Source organism: Osmerus eperlanus, chromosome 1 (genome assembly GCF_963692335.1).
Source record: "Osmerus eperlanus chromosome 1, fOsmEpe2.1, whole genome shotgun sequence".
In the NCBI taxonomy this organism is placed as follows: domain Eukaryota; kingdom Metazoa; phylum Chordata; class Actinopteri; order Osmeriformes; family Osmeridae; genus Osmerus; species Osmerus eperlanus.
The window spans coordinates 21,322,484-21,342,484 of NC_085018.1; the positions used below are offsets into that span (position 1 = coordinate 21,322,484).

General features: G+C 46.6%; 2 protein-coding genes across 5 annotated transcripts in view; one reads left to right on the plus strand and one right to left on the minus strand.

Annotated features, from left to right (window-relative positions):
• The window catches only part of prickle2b (prickle homolog 2b), a 64,052-nt gene extending 55,850 nt beyond the window's left edge, over positions 1–8,202 (plus strand). For all 4 annotated transcript variants that reach the window (XM_062469853.1, XM_062469876.1, XM_062469869.1 and 1 more), the window contains 6 exons: positions 2,074–2,187; positions 2,371–2,508; positions 3,564–3,767; positions 4,160–4,346; positions 5,593–6,444; positions 6,686–8,202. In XM_062469853.1, coding sequence (XP_062325837.1) covers positions 2,074–2,187; positions 2,371–2,508; positions 3,564–3,767; positions 4,160–4,346; positions 5,593–6,444; positions 6,686–7,620 — 2,430 coding nt within the window. In that variant the 3' untranslated portion in view covers positions 7,621–8,202. The remainder of the gene's footprint in view (positions 1–2,073; positions 2,188–2,370; positions 2,509–3,563; positions 3,768–4,159; positions 4,347–5,592; positions 6,445–6,685) is intronic.
• Positions 8,203–14,455: 6,253 nt separating this feature from the next.
• slc2a9l1 (solute carrier family 2 member 9, like 1) lies at positions 14,456–19,806 on the minus strand. Its single transcript, XM_062458466.1, has 12 exons — positions 19,783–19,806; positions 19,253–19,348; positions 17,665–17,825; positions 17,401–17,525; positions 17,152–17,281; positions 16,839–16,987; positions 16,391–16,578; positions 16,021–16,131; positions 15,561–15,662; positions 15,214–15,289; positions 14,943–15,070; positions 14,456–14,725 (listed from the first exon to the last, which is right to left on the minus strand). Exons 1-12 carry the CDS (start codon positions 19,804–19,806, stop codon positions 14,540–14,542), a joined length of 1,476 nt encoding a protein of 491 aa, XP_062314450.1. The 3' UTR covers positions 14,456–14,539.
• Positions 19,807–20,001: the final 195 nt, after the last annotated feature.

A 20,001-nucleotide genomic window follows, 5' to 3' on the forward strand; every position in this document is an offset into this window, starting at 1 on the left:
AGATCTGTCTGTTTGGTGTGCTTTTTGATTACAGTTATTATCATACCTGTTCATCCTGATGGGGGTTGGTTTGTGTGTGTGTGTGTGTGTGTGTGTGTGTGTGTGTGTGTGTGTGTGTGTGTGTGTGTGTGTGTGTGTGTGTGTGTGTGTGTGTGTGTGTGTGTGTGTGTGTGTGTGTGTGTGTGTGTGTGTGTGTGTGCGCGTGCGTGTGTCTCCTGATTTATCAGTTCTTGACCATGGTTGACTTGTCATAAAGTATGCAGGGCTCCCAAAGCGATTTTATTCCTCATCTTTGGCCAACACCAGTGAAGCCAACAGTAAGCTGGCCAGGGAGCCGTCACACAGAGGAAGCACATCCCGCCATGAACAAGCTGATCATTTGATTTATAAAAACCACAGACAATAACCAGATGTCTCAGATAGGAAGCATACTGCAAACCTTATTTTACTTAAGGTAACAGAACCCATCAACCTGGCAATTACGATGTAGCCGATGGGCCGGAAATCTATCTGTCCTTCCAGTCAGTACACGCTGAGGCATTTCTTCGCTACGTTAGTGTATCCATGTTGTCTGTGTGCCATATCGTGTGTAGGCCTGACGCACCCTAAGACAAGATCCATTTATTTGATAGGCTATTGAAATAGGCCCGCCTGTGGCCTCTTGGTCAGCAGATAGGCTCGATAGGTCGAGGCTAGGTCACTGTGACGTATCCATCAAAGTACCGTAAGATTTATTAGAGAACTGCCGGCTGTGTAGCCGAGCGCATTTTCTCAAGAGCAACTACACAGGTTCCAATGACGACACAGCTATTTCATGATTGGCTAGACTCACACACAACAACTTTGACGCGTGTTTTGTATTCTGACACCTTCAGTTTCGCCAATGGTCAAATCCGGACCAAACCGTACAATTAAGTATTTTCATAGTATTGACAGACTGCGATAGCCTACTATTGTTGAAGAAAGTGTTTTAGTCCACCTCTTCACTAACGGAAAGACAAAGTTTAGTTGAGTTCTGGTTGTATTATCAATCTGAAGATTGGAGAGAGAGTTTAACAGCCCAATACATAAAATGACAAATTTCAGTGCACTGGTTCGTGCAAGTTCTAATGCGAAAACAATTACATTTGCGACCATGCAGTTCATCAACGATAAAGTAAGCAAACAGCGCTTGATCAGCCATGACTGACGTCAACGCAGCAAACCACGAGAACCAGGAATGTCCGGCTGTACGGAGCCGTTTTTAACTCCTCCCCGAGGAGTTGCAAGCGGCAACTCTCGCCGGTCGTTTCATGCAGCCGCAGCCAATGTCGAACACACCTAGTGATTGACTCTTTCTCATCTTGCTCTACTCTGTTATTGTCTCCCTCCCTCACATGACCCCACCCCTTCCTAGCTCTGTAGCGGTCTGTTGTCTGCACAGTCCCTCCTAAATCTTCCAGCCGTCATAGTTCTGGCCTCCATAGTCCTCTGTGAGCGCTGGCCCTCTTCACGTTGTGCTCCCTGTTCACTGGAATACAGACGCCGCCATAAATATCACCCCAATGACATTCATTGTTGGTTGCCATTGCGTGAGGACTGTAGAATGTCATTTCAAATAGCGGTAGTGACATGAATCCTCTAGCCGACACACACGTTTAATTACTGTATGTATCTGCGTGTGTGTGTGTGTGTGTGTGTGTGTGTGTGTGTGTGTGTGTGTGTGTGTGTGTGTGTGATGGGAAGGAGTTAATGCATCCATGTCAAGATGCTGAGAGGGAGGGAGGGTGAGAGAGGCCAGGCTCCATTAAGTCTAAATTGGACGGGCCATAAATCAAAGTGATTGTAAATGTGTGTGTTGTTGCAGTGTGTCCTGTGTGTGTTGCAGTGTGTCCTGTGTGTGTTGCAGTGTGTCCTGTGTGTGTTGCGGTGTGTCCTGTGTGTGTGTGGGTGGGGTAGGAGAGTTGCAGACATACATCGTCATGCTCTACATCTACTATGTTGTGTGTGTGAGTGTTTGGATGAGATGGTTCTATGCTTGTGTCCTCTATACTCTTGTACTAACCCCCCCCCCCCCCTCCATCTCCCCTTCAGGTGCATCAGTACTACAGCTCCCTGCCTGAGGACAAGGTGCCCTATGTGAACAGTCCAGGAGAGAAGCACCGCATCAAGCAGCTGCTCCACCAGCTGCCCCCCCACGACAATGAGGTGAGCCCCCGGGGACCCCGGACCCCTCACAGATAAGGGGACACAGATAGGGGAGGTGGAGGTTACAGGAGGGACATCGGTCTCTCCATCGTCTGCATGTGTTTACAGGCTAGTCTGGAGGAACGTAAACACTGCTGGAGGTCATGTGTTGTAATGTGTGTGTGTGTGTGTGTGTGTGTTCAGGTGCGTTACTGTAACACTCTGGATGATGAGGAGAAGAGGGAGCTCAAGCTCTTCAGTAACCAGCGCAAACGTGAGAATCTGGGCCGGGGCAACGTGAGACCCTTCCCTGTGACGATGACTGGAGCCATCTGTGAACAGGTACAGACACCCTCAAGCTTTCTCAGCTTCGCAGGGTGAGAAAGGAACACGTACACACCACACACAACACACCACACACCAAACACACACACACCACAAACGCACACACACACCACGCAGACTGTTTCTGTCCATCTGTCCTGCTGCTTTGCCAGGCCGGATGACACGCTGGCATCCACATCAGTGTTTGTCTTCATTCTTGGATCTAACTTTTATCCTAACTTATTTAATACACCAGACACAGGTTCCTGCATCATCTCCTTAACGTACAAGACAATCCTTTCTTCTTATTGCTATGTTTTGAGACATTCACATTGAAACTGACCTTTTTTCAGTAAGAATTTAATATTAGATGTGAACACTTAGTCTACCCTTCTAAAAGATATGCTCTGAAAAAGTGTAAGTGTACCCCAAGACCAAGTGTTCTATCAAAGATTCAGCACTTTGTGGATGTTCTCTTGGCCTGGTATGATTGGATTATACGGTGTGGTAGTGTTCACACAGTTCCACACTCCTCAACCCCCCCGCCACTGATTTACTGGAGCCCTGAGAGGCCCGGACCACCAGCATTATGTCTGTGTCGCTTGCCTGTGTACCTGCTTTATGTCCTATGTTTCTCATTCGCTCAGCACATAGCTCATCAAATACACACGCACGTACAACACACACACAAACACACACTTCCAGTGTGTGAAGGAGCAGATTGTTCTGAGACTGTGTATTGATTTAATCCCATCCCCCCACTGACCTCTATGCATCCATGAGGCAGTTAGATAACCTGATTGTAACTCTCTCGCCCCCTTTCTCTCCCCTCCCACCCCTTTCAATCCCCCCTTCACTTCTTGACCTCTTCCTCTGTCATTCTCTCATTCATCCTCTTTCCTCCACCTCTCACCGTCTTCCACGCCCTTCCTCCCTGCCTGTCTCTCTACTGTCTGACTCCCCCTCCCTCATCCACCACTCTCTCCGTCTCCATCTCTCCCCCTCCCTCCCTCTCTCTCCCCCTCCCTACCTCCTCCCTCTCTCGTGTTTCTGCTGCCCTGCTCTCCTGTCAGTGTGGAGGACAGATCGACGGCGGGGACATTGCGGTGTTTGCGTCGCGGGCGGGTCACGGTGTGTGCTGGCACCCTGGCTGCTTCGTGTGCAGCATGTGTGACGAGCTCCTGGTGGATCTCATCTACTTCTACCAGGAGGGCAAGATCTACTGTGGCAGACACCACGCAGAGAGGCTCAAACCTCGCTGTACGGCCTGCGACGAGGTACGGCTGCTTCACACACACACACACACACAGGCCCAGCTAGAGTCACCTGTGGTAAACTCCCAGCTTGGCTAAATACAGTGGCTAAAACATGGGAATAATTAAGAGGAAGCCATGCAGAATTCATGGACCCACCCCATCAACACATGAACATTGATGACAGGCAGGATGAGGTAATACAGTAGTCGTATTATGGGAGAGTGGGGGGAGGTGGATCAGGGAATACCAGCTACCTGGCCTTGGAGCCTTTGTCCTGTCAGTTCTTGTAATTGGCTTGGAGCAAAGAGGGGGGTGGGGGGGGGGGAACTTTCCAAGAATACTCGCCTTGATAAATGATACCTTCATCATCCCTCACTCCTCTTATCCCCCCTCTCCCCCCTCCTTCTTTCTAGATCATATTTGCGGATGAGTGCACCGAGGCAGAAGGACGCCACTGGCACATGAAGCACTTCTGCTGTTTCGAGTGTGAGACGGTCTTGGGCGGCCAGCGCTACATCATGAAGGAGGGCCGGCCCTACTGCTGCTCCTGCTTCGAGTCCCTCTACGCCGAGTACTGCGACTCCTGTGGCGAGCACATCGGTAGGCCCCCGCCAGCACGCCATTCATCACCGCCACAGCGGACGGCGAAGGAATGCCAGCGCCACGCGCTAGCGTCGACACACGCACATACAAGATGAATGAGGGTCTGGTTTCAGCTGCAAGACCAGAGTAGCGCTGGGAGAGAGTGGTGGAATGACCTGGTTTAAGCTCAGAGTTAGACGTGAGAGGAGAGTCTGCAGGTGACCTGGTTTTGCTTCAGCGTTTCAGCATGGCATGGCGTGATGTCATGCACAGAGGTAGCCTAGCGTTAAGACACCCGTGGGCAAGGACAGGCTGAAACATGGGCTCCATTGTACACGGTTACTCCATGGACCAGCACAAACCTACCCTTAAACTTAATACAAAAATACTTTCATGTGTACTTTGATGTTTACATTTTACATTTAGTCATTTAGCAGACGCTCTTATCCAGAGCGACTTGCAGTAAGTACAGGGACATTCCCCTCGAGGCAAGTAAGGTGAAGTGCCTTGCCCAAGGACACAACGTAATTTTTCACGGCCTGGAATCGAACCGGCAACCTTCTGATTAATAGCCCGATTCCCTAACCGCTCAGCCATCTGACTGTTTACTGTATGTTATTGTACCTTCTCCAATATGGATGGAAACGCTGGAAAGTGAACACATGGTCACATTGACAGACCCAATGTCTGTGTGAGAGGGAGGGCCGAGTGTGTGAGCCCTGGGTGAAGCCAGCAGCACATTCTTCTTCTGGCCCCATGCCACCATGAAGCCTTCCTGTCAGACCCACGCTGCCCTCTCTTTGTCAGGATCCCCAGCTGGGATCTGGCATGTCCCTCGCTACAAATTTGCTCTGTAATTATTTCTCAGACAGGATACAAAAAGTATTTGGGTGAAACTGAATATAATTTGAAACCATCAGAAAACATGTTGAAACCAGATGGTAACCATTAGCGACGGGCCCTTTTCTTCCAGCAACTCTAAACATACTTAGAATGCAATGTGTTTATATAACACTAGGCATTCCAGTTAATGAGTTTGCCTCTAAACGCTAGGTTTAAGTGTCGTAGCCTACGGGTTTGTTCACCTCTCTCTCGTCAAAGAAAGGCTATTAACTGGAAACGGCTATTAATGAAAAATATCCCATTTATAATTATTGCATGCTGTCAGACAAGCAACACTACAAACAGGAAGTGAATGGACCTCTCATTTAGACCGGATTTGGTAGCTACTGTTGTACTGATCCACATGTCCTCCCTCCTACAGGCATTGACCAGGGTCAGATGACGTATGACGGCCAGCACTGGCATGCCACCGAGGGCTGCTTCTGCTGCGCCCGCTGTAAGCGCTCTCTACTGGGGCGGCCCTTCCTGCCCAAGCAGGGCCAGATCTTCTGCTCGCGCTCCTGCAGCCTGGGGGAGGAGCCCAACGGGTCGGACTCCTCCGACTCCGCCTTCCAGAGCGCCCGCTCAACCAGGGAGTCCCGTCGGAGTTGGAAGGCTGGGAAGGCAGGAGGAGGACGTGGCAGGTTCTCTGGAGAGGTGGATCCTCTCTCCCTGCAGATGGACCTGCTCAGTCTGTCCAGCCAGACGCCCAGCCTGACCCGCGAGCCTTCCTCCTGGCAGAACCAGGTACAGGGGGGGGAGGGCTACCCCTACGAGGGGCGACCAGACACCACCGCCAACCCCACCCCGCTCCAGCTGCTCAGCCAATGTAACATCAGGACTGCATATAACTCCGCCTCCTCCGGCCAGGGCAGCCAACAAGACCACAGGGCCAAGGAGAGAGGCATCACCAAGAGACCACCTATCTCCGCCCTGAAGGGCCAGTCTCTGAACGAGAACTGGTTTCACCAAGGTCCAGAGGACTATTACCAGGCCAAGCTGAAGCCCCAGCAGAGCTTCAATGAGGCTCCCCACAGCGCACAGCAGCATAACGGCTTCTCCGACAAGCGCTCCATTAGTCTGCACGGGTTCCAGAGGGAGAGGGAGGTGGTGCCTTCGCAGTTGGGGCGGAGCAGGAACCCGATCAATGCACTTAGCTTCACGGAGCAGCTCACCCCTCTGGAGCAGACACCCCGAGGCTCCATGGAGTCCCTGGCCCTGTCCAACGCCACAGGTACCTGCACTAGGCCACACGCACCCTCCCCAGGACAGAGCAGGGCAAGCAAAGATGCCTTCTGTTCTGGGGGTCCTCTTTAGCCCAGTGTATTCATGCATAAGTGCAAACTGCAGACATTTCACTTTGCTGTGCTAAATGTTAGGCCTTCCGTGATTGATTCGCTCTAATCTACCTTCTTTCTTTCTCCCTCTTTTTTCTTCTTCTCGCTCTCTCTCTCTCACCCTCTCTCTCTCTCCAGGAAACTCTGCAGATGGAGGAGGCCGACGGCAGGAGCACCTCTCTCGTTTCTCCATGCCCGACCTGAGCAAAGACTCTGGCATGAACGTGTCGGAGAAGAGCAACATGGGCACGCTCAACTCCTCCGTCCATTTCCGCAGCTCCGAGTCACTGCGTAGTCTGACCTCCGGCCAGCCCTACCTGGAGATGGAGCCCCCTATGCCCCCCCAGTACCCCCTGCAGTACTGCGAGTCCCCTGGCAGGGGCGTGGGCCATCTGCCCCCGGGCTTCACCTACCAGGAGGAGGACCGCGTCAGTCTGGTGAGCAGCGCCAACGCCGCCCGCCTCCCGCCCATCAGCGAGCGGACACGCAGACGAGGAGGAGGGGGTGTGGCCACGGACATGGACGCCCCCGAGGACACGCCCCAGCGCCGACGACATCACCACCACCACCGCTCCCGGAGGTCCAGACGCTCCCGCTCGGAGAACGCCCTCCATCTGGCGGCGGAGCGCAGGGAGAGACCCCAGGAGAGACCCCAGCTGCGTTTCCGCGAGGACTACGACCAGTTCCCCCCTCCCAGGGGCTCCAGGGAGCCGTTTGGGGGCGGAGGGAGGCGGTACCAGCCCCAGCAGTTCAGGCCGTGCCCTCGCACAACCTCCGACCTCACCCTGCAGAACCCGGTGGCCAACCGGCGCCTGGGGCCCTACTCCTGGGACGACTACAACGACGAGGACGAGTGGTGCTCCACCTGCTCATCCTCCTCAGAGTCGGAGGACGAGGGCTACTTCCTGGGTGAGCCCATCCCCAGGCCGGTGCAGCTGCGCTACCTAAGCAGCCAGGAGCTCATCCACAAGTACGCCTCCACCGGAGTGGGGGGGCCTCACCAGCTCAGTGGCCGAGGGGGGCAGCTCCACACCCGCAAACGCAGGAAAAGCAAAAACTGCATTATTTCTTAACACCGGCCCCTTCTGCCTGAATGTTGACCAGTTAACACCCGGGTACACACTAAAGGTGTGTTTTCAGAACCGGACACCGGCCATCTCTAGGAAGTTGTTGAGTGTTTAGTGTTGTGCGGTTAACCGTGTGTGATGATGCAGTTGGGTAAACAGTTGGCGGCGCAAAAGTTTCGCATGTTTATCCTCTTAATATTTCTGATGTGTGTTCATGCTATTTCTCGGACTCTCACACATGTGCTTTTTAATAAACCATCATGTTATTCCCAGCAGTTATGATAATGCCATTTCCATTCAGCTACAGTCAGTAAGGTACAGACAGTCTAGTTATGGTCCAGCTTTTTTCATGCAATGTGATTTGAAGAGACAGTAAATCAGTTTATGATGTGTACATAGGTAAGTGAATATATAAATTCTCTTAAGTTAAGTTATGTAAATAGTATTGTAAATGAGGTCCCACATATTTTTATATTTTGTATGGATAGAATCATTTATGTATTAAATATCTATAATGTAGAAATAGACAAATGCATGCATGCTTATTTGATGATCTGGTTCTGCGTTGGAATAAAGGAGTATATGTGAGTGCCAAGTTCTGTTTCTTTCAGGAGAGCCTGGTGTTTGTTAATGATTCTCCACACTGAACAGTCACCTTCTGCTCTGTGTGAGTGAAACTGTTGATAAGTCACACCTCATTACCTGGCATATCCCAATACTAATGGAAGCATTGATAGTCACTATGTGATGATAATGTATACTTGGCTGCCGTAATGTGTTGGCAGAGAGATTTTTATTCTTGTTCTAAGCCCCAGTAAGATATGCATTTGCTGATGAAGGTGTAGGGATTAACACTTGAATCATATGCTGGCAAATTAGTAAATATACTAATGAATATTCATTCTGATGAAACTACTATTGCCCCTGTGGTCATTTTATTCTCAGGAAGTAAGACTTTCTCATATTAGCTATCTTACATTTACATGTATCTTGCACATTATTTCATACCCAAAGTGTTTGGATTTACACTTATTCCACTTGTTTCTTAGACCTTTAGCACTGGACAAAAGACAAAGGTTGAGCCACACTCTAAATTGGATTCCCTTTTAGGTCCATGTGGTCAACGGATTACTGTAGGACCACATCCCTTAATCTGTGAACGTACACACACACCTCTGCTCCACTTTTGAAACCTAGGTACTTAGCCTCAGTCTCTTGATTAAAGGCGATGGGGCACTAATGCTGTTGACATGATGGCCACATTAGCGGCTTTAAAGGAGCCTTCGTTGGAAGACATTATGCTCCAGCCTCTCTATATACTTTGCGGTGGACAAATAACTATGAGGGAGGGAGGGATTTGTCATTTTGTCTGCTGTGTTATGACAAAAAACAGCTGCACAAACATGTGAGACACATTAGGGCTGTCCTCTGATGACTTGGCCTGGATTCTGCCGTAATCTCGCTTTCTCCAGCCCTGCAGACCCCTGTGATGTCCACCCAGCTGACGTGCTGACTGTCACTGCATCATTTCCAAAGTAATAAACCTTCGGGAACAGAAGAATCATAAAACCATCACTATCGTCGGTTGTAAAGAGGTTATTGATCTAAACACATGGTTTCCTCTCTTAGGGGCAGCTGAAACTCATTTCGAATCTCATCAGAGCAGAATCTTACCTAATCAACCCAGCCCATATATATTTCTTCATTCCCTCGTTCCTGTTGGGCCCCAGCATGAGCACAGCGAGGGAGACACACAAAGCTGTTGGAGGCTTGGCTCTGGGGTTCTGTGGCTTCTCCATGTGTTTAATTAAAGCAGAGCTGAAGATGGAGATACAGCTAGGGCTGTTACAGATTGTGGCCATATGCCTTCTGGGTAGTGCCATAGAGGGGCATCATAGGGGATAATCCCAGAGTCGTGTTGATTCAGAGGGGAAGCTGGGTGGACTTGTGGGCTGCACCAGAGTAGGAAGAGACAAACGTCTCCAGACAATTCAATATACGCTCTAGCCTGGAACAATGCTCATCATGGGCTGCTATGGGAACTGGAAGTCCAACATTTGTATGAAGCTTGTTTAAAAAAAAGCTGAACTGTTCAAGTTTAAAGAAACAGGAAAAGTGAAGTGTGGTTCTAGTAGGTAGCCTCTATAGTTAGCAAAATAGCCCAATTGAAGGTTTATCTTAGTTTCTTGTAATGAAAACCTCAAACGGAGGTATGTCTGTGAAATCTTGTGACTGGCAGCCTTTCATGCCTCATTGACGACAGGAGCAGGACTCGGATGATTCCAAATGAGTTGCTTTTTAAAGAACGTCTTCAGAATGTGGCAGCCAATTAACCAATGTTCCTTACATTCCATTGGCCCAGGCATGCAAAGGACTCCAGGGTCATGTGACTGTGCTATACTTGGCAGCATGGGTGGGTGCCTACGACAGAACCCTGAAAGAGTCTGAGGTTTGCGAGTCGTAAGTGTGGCCGTGTCTGAGGAGCAGGATCGCTCTGTCAGTGGAACCTTGTCTGCTGTTGGCTGACGGAGATAGTCATGTGTTTCTTGAGAACAGCAATCCATGTTTGTTTGAAAGTGTGTCAACATTAGACATCCAGGTTCTCTGTTTCTTAGGGTTTTGAATGGCCAAAACTGTCAGCTACTGTAAGTGTCATATCGATGGTTAGATGTTTGTAGCAAAGGTTTTATCTAGACACCGAATGTGATGGTCACTTTAATTCCAGGCTATGAATCAGAATCAGAATGGGTTTTATTCGCCATGAAAGTTTGCACAGACAAGGAGTTTGCTTTGGCAGGAAGGTGCAAACATTAAACATATAGGAATCTAAAATGTAAATATGAGGACTAACTATACTAACGGTACATAACTAGCAATACTAAGTGGAATTGGAATTAAAATAAACTGTACTATGTTCTTGCCAATGGCCGTAAGCTGAAAAAATGTTTTTGTTTGTTTGTATATTCTCTCATCTCGCTGCTGTGCATCTTTTAGCACATATGTCAGTTGTTGTCTATTTGAAGTCAAAATGAAGCTGGAACAGTTGTTTTGGAAGTCTCTGACAGACATAATTACCGGTCCTTAAGAGATAAAGGGCTCCAAATTACAGCTCAGCTCAGAGCAAACTAAAATAGCCCGATTCAATTATTTACAACTGAAGAATGCTGGTGTGTTATCTCCCACACACACAAACACACACACACACAGTGCTCACACAGACACACACACACACACACACATAGTCCAGTTCCAGTGAATAGAAGATGCGTGACAGGAATGGCCAAGCCTTCCCTGGTGCCTCCCACTATCTTATCATGTGTTCCCAATTACTATGGTAAGAATGCATACACTCTCACACAACAATTAAAGTAGCATTTGACCTTCACCACAGTCTCTACAATGTGGACATGGATGGAAACGGGATGTTTATAAATTAAATATTAAACCCATCAATTTTTCAACCAGATAATTGGTATTGTTTAGATATTGATTTTGGTATTGTAGTAGTGATGGTGTGCTAGCCCACTCTTGAGTACAGTCGTGGCCATAAGTTTTGGCAATGACAAATGTGTTTAGCAAAGTTTGCTGGTTCAATATTTGAGGAAAAAATGTTCACATGTTTCTATAGAATACTGGAATACATTAAAGGCACATTTCATATTTTTTAAAGCTTTTTTGGGGCGAACATTTTCAATATATGCAAATAGTCCCCTCTTTTACAGCAGTCAATCAAATCAATAGAGTGATTTCACCTGGCTAGAACTAGTTCACACTTTCCCCTGTGCTGATGAAATGACACTGAAATTATGTTAGCATTTTATGCCAAGGCCCAGCAAGCTTTGCAAACACAAAATGTATGTCGCTCCCAATACTTTTGGCCACGGCAGTATTTTCCCATATTCTGAGCTGGCCATGAGGGGATAATTGGTGTCCATGACCTATAATCCCCTTTATAAACATATAGGAACAAGAGGGCAGAGGTGGATTTCTCGACCGATGACCTCCCAGAATCCTTCTTGGTAAATATTGCGTCGACTCATCCAGTCTTGCCTGAGTGCCTCTGGCCGTTCTGGAGCCCACTCCTCTCCTGAGGGTATGCTGTTAATACTGTGTGACAGTAACCCCTCTGTTTGGTATTAACTCCATCTGCTAGCCCCTCTCCTACACTCACACTGGGACTCCTGCACCCTCTCAAACCACCACTCACTGCTGGAACAGTCTGGAAGCACAAGAACCAAAACCGAAGATGTATGTAGCAACGGTCAAACGTGTTTGTCAACACGTTTGAGTGTAAGCTAAAGGTTTAACGGTTAATGCAACTTTAGCTGTATGGCTGTGCCCCTGAGCAATCCATTACCCTGATTAGCTTGAGGCTGCTTTTTTAGGGTTTAAGTTCATGATGTACTTGCTGATCTGACACATTCACCATTCTGCCATGAGGCTGTGCCAGTTTTTAGCTGGTTAATCCGCAGATCAAACGACTTGGGGGCAACTCATCATAATGGGGAGTGGCATGCTGGGTACCTTTATTCCTTGGTGCCAGAGGGGTCCGTCTGGTTCATGATGTCACGTCCCCGGCCCCCCGGCAGTGACTCATTAACGAGCTTAGGTCCCGGGAGGGGTCCCATCTGTGTGCCACCTGCACTAAATCACCACAACTACATAGCTTCTCTCTCTCTCTCTCTCTCTCTCTCTCTCTCTCTCTCTCTCTCTCTCTCTCTCTCTCTCTCTCTCTCTCTCTCTCTCTCTCTCTCTCTCTCTCTCTCTCTCTCTCCATCTCTCTTTCCCTACATTTCTCAAACCTATCGTGATGAATGGGCCTCTTTAGCCCTTAGCTGTAAATGAGCCAGAGATAGTCTATGATCTTCTTGTTTAGGGTGTATTTTCCTCTGAGCTCCCGCAGACTGGTGCTCGCTCTAATCAGTGGTTCATAGCAGATGCTGTGGTTGAAACCATGACCAACCTAGAGACCATGACTATGACCATCCCAGAAAACTGAAAACACACTCAGCACAGGACAGTGTAAACACAAGCCCCATCCATGCAATACATCAACGTTACTACATTTATAAACAACTACCCTTGGTGTTATCCCCCTAATTTTTTACAGAATGACCTTCAGCTTTGGGTATGCCTTTCTAGAAAGATCTACAGTGACCCTCTAAATCCTCCACATCCAGTAGATTATCCCCCACTTAGCAAAAGCACCTTTTCAACAAAAGAAAATCTCAACTAAGTGGCCTTGGGTTTTGAATCCTATGGACACGTCGACCCCCCTGTCCTTGACACTGCATTAACCCGGAGCGATTCTGTGACCTTTCAGTAACAACGTTACAATTAGCACATCTCCACTGAGTCCGATTTCATTAATGCTTACGTTGCCTTCCTCTGTTGTTTTCAACGGGGTCGTGTTTTTTCTGGAGTGCGTCCAGTGTTCCCAGGCAGGAAGTGAAACAGTTAAAAACAGGGACCTGGCCCACTTCTCACCTGAGAGTCCCAGAGGAGCTCCTACTGCAGCAGGCTTCACTGCTCTGCAGAGGCTTAGGTTTTAGCAAAGGCTCTAAGAGAACATAAAATACCACCAGGTATTATAAAACTGCTTTCAAGCTATGCCCCTGATTAGTCTTTCAGAGTAATGGTGTCCGTTTCACCCCTTAAGTCAACTACAACAGGAAGGTCAACAGGAAAGCATTGACAGAAGCCACTCAATGATGATTCATAGTAGGATTCTTTGTTTTATTCTGATAAAATACTACCAACAAAATCTTATTCCGCTATCAATTGACAAATAGAAAACATGGACTACATAAGATATAGGCCAGTGCTATTGTGTGTCACATGAACATATCCTCATGCCTTGTCACCCTGTGTCTAGTGGGCCCACTTTGCTGTCTAGTGGTTTTAACTATGCAGATTGACTGCGCCATCTGTTGATGTTTTTGTGTCATTACAACTCTTTTGGGGCACTGAAAAGTGTGCCACATTCAAATGCAAAAATACATCATTTTGGTGGTGATTTTTGACTGAATACATTTCTGTCAAAAATGACAAACAACTGTCACTTCTTCTAATTATGAAGCTATCTTTTATTGACTAGCAACAGTATGGCTCTAATGTTGTCCTGATCATGTCCCTACCTAAGCAGCTGTCCTTCCCGTTAAAGACTACCATGTGAAGAAGCACGGAAATCTCAGTGGCTGAAATCACAGTGACTGACCAGCCAAATCTTTGATGCGGAGCCGTTATCCGTTACTACGGTTGCTCTAATTAATCCTCTGGTTAATCCCCACCAGAGATAACGAGGTACAGCGGGACGCCAAGACAGCATCTCTCCCCGGCCAAGATAACGTCAATCAACGGGCATCCTGGAGTGGGAGCAGTGCTGCTTCCGTGTTTAAGGGCTAATGAAGAGCTCCAGTCCTGGGGCAGCTGGTGGCCAGTGATAAGGGGGGTGAGAGCCCTCAAAGAGCCACATGATTATGGAAGTCTAGGGAGACGGTGTAGAAGCTATGGGAAGCCTCTGCATGTCCTGCAGACTGATTGGCTGGTCTGAAGGCTTCATGCTATTGAAGGAGTGTCTCAGCACAGGGAACTGGGACTGTGGAGATTCATGAAGCGATGGTGGGAAAGTTAGGGTATTTTTCAATGGACGTGATCTTTGAAAAGGAAAACACACACACCAGGCAAATAACTTCTATAAACTGCAAAGCCATGCTGTGCTATGTAAACAGTACCTATGAAGAAGAAATGAGATGCAGTACATTGTACAACTATATTCTTTCATTTATAGTATGGTAGTGGATGCATGTGACATCTATGATGTACTTCTCAATAATTTTTGGTCACACTCAACCTATCATAAATGAGCCATGAGTAGCACCTAAAAATGGTTCCCTTCTTCCAGCAGTTCTTCATCTCTGACACCTCATAATCTGGTCTCTATGGCTTTATCATCACAGAGGGGTTTCCCACACAAGTGAATGTTCTGGAACTCCTCGTTGATCTCCAGCAGGGTTCTGCCTTTGGTCTCCGGGAGGATGAAGAAAACGTAGAAGCCGGCTAGCAGACACATGCAGGAGAAGAGCAGGAAGCAGAAGGACTGCAGCTCCACCTGCAGACACGAGGAAACAGGTGTGAAAGACCAGGGACTCACACTGCAGCGTAGGCAGGAAGAGCATCTCACCTCCTGGCATTAAGCTCCTGCTCTATTGTTCCATTCAGAGCCAAGACACATCAGTTAAACCTCAATTCCTGTGATGTCTAAATTCGAGCTCACACGAACAGATAGTTCATTCAGACGTGACCAAAGTTCTGAGTTGATGACTTACAAGGAGAAAGGGGAAGGCCAGGCCCAGGACAGCAAAGCCTATCCAGCGCTGGATACCTACGAAGACAAACGCTGCTGGCCGACATGACTGGATGAAAAGCTCATGGGTGAGAGAGGGCAACACTCCAGCTGTAGAAAGACCAAGGAGGAACTATTCAGATCAACAACCACAGCCTTGGATGTGTACTACTGTAACTATGACACCATGGAGGGTAGCATTCTGTCCAAATCCAATCCATAGCCATACTACATGTACTGTATTGTAGACATACCTGGTCCTCCACTATAGAAGATTATGAAGAGGAATATCAAGCCAACAGTGCTGTATGGAATCCAGTAGCTGTGGTCCTGGAAGCAGATACAAGACTCAGGTACATAAGGTCCTGGAAGCAGATACATAACAAGATAACTGAACATAAAGGGCCACACTTTAACGGTGACATTTGTGTCTGTGACACCCGCTGCTTACATATATAACCTATGTCACATTCTTTTTGTATCAAAGTGAGGTAAGGTCCCCAAATACATATCCAAACACCCCCAAGTGCACACACACACACACACACACACACACACACACACACACTAGCCCCCTTCCGCCACAGAGCTCAGAGGTCACCTTGAGGTTGAGCGTGGCGGTGATTAATACCATGATGGCCGACATGGCTCCAAAGCCCCCCCAGAGCAGCGGCCTCCTCCCCACACTCTCGATCAGCAGGCCCTGGGGGACAGGGAGACACACAGAGAGCTGTGGCAGCCCTCTCACAGGGGAGGGAACCAGAACCCTGGCACAACTCTCCCCATCCATCTAACGCTGTGGTGCGAGGACAGCGGAGACAGCAGAGTTAAGAGGTCTCCGTGATGATTTATCGTTGGGAAGCCCAAGAGAGGCTGTGGCCTCTTAGTGACAGAGTCCACCTGTAGGGGAGCCGTTGCTGCTGTATTTAGGGAACGATCTCAGCCGTTACAGTCCTGTTAGCGATGCAATCTCTTACGGTTGCTAGGGAAGGGTGAAATACCTCCTCTGCAGGTGTGATTGTGGTGTTCATGTGTAAACGGAGCATTTCCCCAGGACTCACACATGTGATGGAGGTGAGTACCTCAGCCGCTCCCACACCCAACGTCACATAGCGGACCTTATCCTGGGGAATACCAGCGTTCAGGAAGATGTCATAGGAGAACACACTGATCTGAGGGGGGAGAGAGAGAGAGAGGGAGGGAGGGAGGGAGGGAGGGAGGGAGGGAGAGGGAGAGGGAGAGGGAGAGGGAGAGGGAGAGGGAGAGGGAGAGGGAGAGGGAGAGGGAGAGGGAGAGGGAGAGGGAGAGGGAGGACAAGAGCTAACTCAGTTCAATAGAGTACATTTAGTTCCTCAGATTGTGAGATCAAGCAGCGTAGCTAATGCCAGCCTGCTCCAGAGGAAATGTAAGGGTAGAGTTTAGCATCCTTACAGCCGAGATGCCACAGAACTGGATGCAGCCGTAAATCACCATCATGGTGAGCAGCTGCCAGCGTACACTTCTGTCTCTCAGCAGCTCCAACAGGCTCTTGGAGTGAACCCCCCTAATGGCAGTCTGCTCCATCACCATCTCTTGAATCTCCCGCTTATAATCACCTCCGCCCCACAGACTCTGAAGAGCTGGGACACGCAAGCATTTCAGATATGTATGATCACCCAGCATGGCTCATAATGACTGTATTTTGTTTGCCAATACTTTAGGGGACTTGAAAATGTAAATGTCAACTCAGATATTCTCCTACATTCAGTATAATTACGTTTTTTATACATTTGCATAGCACTCAGTGTTCCATTGTTTCAGTTATTGCAGTTGTTGCACTGTCCAAAGGCCCTTTGGACAGTGGATTTCAGCATGAATGACTGTGCAGAAATATCCCAACCTTTTTTGCATGCCTCTGTGTCTCCCTTCTCTATTAATGAGTATCTGGGGGCCTCAGGAAAGAAGGGCAGGGTGACCAGCTGAACAACAGAGAAACATGTTGGGACGCACAGGAGGATGTTCCACAAGTCCTCACGGCCAAGAATCTCCCTGAGAAAACACAATACCCACCATCAAGTCTATTCAATAAATCAATACATATCTGTTAACATATTGTGTATCACACAATACTACATTGATTGGTTAACCACAAGCACAACGGAAATAAACAATGTGGTGAAACTAGGGAAAGTCAGATGATCGTTATACTGTACCTTAGACCAACAACTTGTCCTGCAAGTTTACCCATAGAGACAAAGGTAGCTGAGGTTAAAATGACTAAACCTCTGATCCTTTTGGGGGAACTCTCTCCCAAGTAAATGACATGGAGGTTTCCTCCTAAACCTGAGTTTGACACACACAAGGAACACTGACAGCCTGACATCTATGGGATTTTGTTGTAATAACAGATGATGATACAACTTTCCATTCAGGCTATATTAAGTCATCTATGGTAGACCTACCTGCTGTGAATCCATACAGGAATCGTGCCACTAGGACCATCTCAAAGGAATTTGCATCCTTGCTTGTAAACATGATCACTGAAGCAACAATGCCTATTACGTTGTTGTAAATCATGGCTCTCTTTCTGTAGATAAAACCAAGTTGTACATGGGCAACATTATATTTTTCTCCCTGTATACATTCAGTTAGATGGTCAATTCATTCTTTACATATTCTCTGTCCCAGAGGACGGTCTCTTTTGTGTTGAAAAATGGGCCAATTACCTCCCAAATGCTTCAGCTACACTTCGAACACTCACAGAGCCAAACAGCCCCCCTACAGCATAGATGGACACAACAGCTGACCAGATGAGGGTGACCGTCTGTGAAGCTGCACGCTCCTCATGTCTCCCAGACCAACTGCTATTGATGAAGCGTTGGATATACTGAAAACACATACAAGGTCAAAACAAGTGTTGTTTCCCTCAAGTAGAGATGGGAATTAACGAAGTACTTATGTACTTAAGTAGATTTTTCTGGTATCAGTATTTTACTATTTATTTTTCTGACAACTTTTTACTTCACTCCTTAATTATTTTTTACACAAATATCTGTACTTTCTACTTCTTATAATTTTCAAACCAGGCTTGTTACTTTAGTTTAAATCTGTATTTGGTGGCATGATCAATATGATTTCTTGTCATTACAACACTGTTGTTACACTGCCATTACACTGTTATTATGCTGTTATCGCACTGTTGTTAGGCTGTTATTACGCTGTTGTTACACTGTGGTTACACTGTTGTAACACTGTTGTTACAATGTTGTAACACTGTTATTACACTGTCATTACACTGTTATTATGCTGTTATTCGCTGTTATTACACTGTTGTTACACTGTTATTACACTATCATTACACTGTGATTACACTGTTGTTGTACTGTTGCAGAGATGGGAAGTAACTTCAGAAATATTTTCTGTCCACTTTTTACTTTCACGCCTTAAATTCTTTACACAAATATCTGTACTTTATACTTCTTACACTTTCAAAACAGGCTAATTACTTTAGTTGTAATCTGTTTGGTGGCATGATCAATATTATTTCTTGTCACTGTTGCCAGGTAGTACTAATGGCTACTTTTTACTTAAGTATGTGTCAGAGCCCATACTTGAGTGAAGAAGTAAAGTCAGTACAATGTTTACCAGTTTTTTTTAAACATGAGAATCTGTACTTCTACTTGAGTGAAGGATGTCCATCTCTTCACTGTTGTTACACTGTCATTCTGCAGAAATTGTGTAAATGTTGTATGTAACAAATTACATTTTTAATAACACCTCAAGTGACTTTTGTGCATGGACAAGTGAAACACAACACTGTTACACTGTTGTTACACTGTTATTACACTATCATTACATTGTGATAACACTGTTGTTACATTGTTGCACAGTAGTTACTTAAGTATATGTCAGAGCCTATACTTATTTACTTTAACTTGAGTGAAAAGGTGTAGTCAGTATTTTTATCAGTCTTTTTAAACATGAGTATCTGTACTTCTACTTGAGTGAAGGATGTGTGTACTTTTGCCATCTCTGCCTACAAGTTTGTGCTAAAGCCTGTCAAGGTAGACATGTACCACAGCAGATGTTCATTTTGAATATTCTGAGTTGTGTGAAGCGTAACAAGATGGGGATAGTCCATCTGTGCCCTGCCAAGTAATCTCACAGCAGGTTAGCTTCTCACTCATCCTACTATTTTAGAAAGTACTGACACAATCATTTAAATTCATGAGTGCATGGACCAGGACTACATCCCTCTTCCATTTATTCTCAACAACTGGTAGATTATACTGAATGAAGAAATGTTCATCTTACTGGTGAGGGTGAACTGAGGACAGTGACATGAAACCCGTTTTGAAAGGATCCTCCAATCCCCAGAACTATGATGAACAACCAAGCATTCCCATGGGTCTGGAAGGTAGGACAAGAGAGGTGTGTGCTTCTCTGTCAAAATGTACTCACACCTTTATCACAATTTACCACATAAAAATGTTACACCACTAGACATTGTACTATTCTATAGGGTATAATGCTTTTGGGTATATTAATTTCTCACATCATAACAGATAAAAATGTTGCTGAGTCATGGGCCTCCCATTACAAGGGTATTGCTGGCCAATTGCGTGTATCTATTGTATATTATATTTTAAATGACGTCAATACAACAAAATATTATCTAAACGTCTGTTTCTTAATACTTGTTTGATGAATGCCTTGATCGTTCTGCCTATGATAAAAACTCTTCTTGGGTTGCCTAATGTATTATTATGTATTATTTTATACAATCAACATCGCCTTACATAATGAATAGTGTTGCCATAAAATATAATTAAAGGTTTGATTACCAGTTGACTCAGAAAACCCTCCATTATGTCTCACTTGTGAAGTCCATTCAAACTCATGTACTCATGTTCTCATGTACATCCGTTGAGCCCTGTTAGATATTTTAAGTGTATGATTAATCTTTTACTTTTTCAAGGGAAGGAAGAGGAACTATAACATCAAGCAGTCAGAGAGACAATCTAATTGGTCGTGTGTGTACTATTGTTTTAAATCCAATATGT

Coding starts and splice junctions, on each gene's coding strand:
- slc2a9l1 (XM_062458466.1), bottom strand. CDS start 19,806: ATGGAGGGTTTTCTGAGTCAACTG. Junction 17,526..17,664: donor GTAGCTGAAGCATTTGGGAG/GTAATTGGCCCA, acceptor TTTTATCTACAG/AAAGAGAGCCATGATTTACA. Junction 16,132..16,390: donor AGTTCTGTGGCATCTCGGCT/GTAAGGATGCTA, acceptor CTCCCCCCTCAG/ATCAGTGTGTTCTCCTATGA.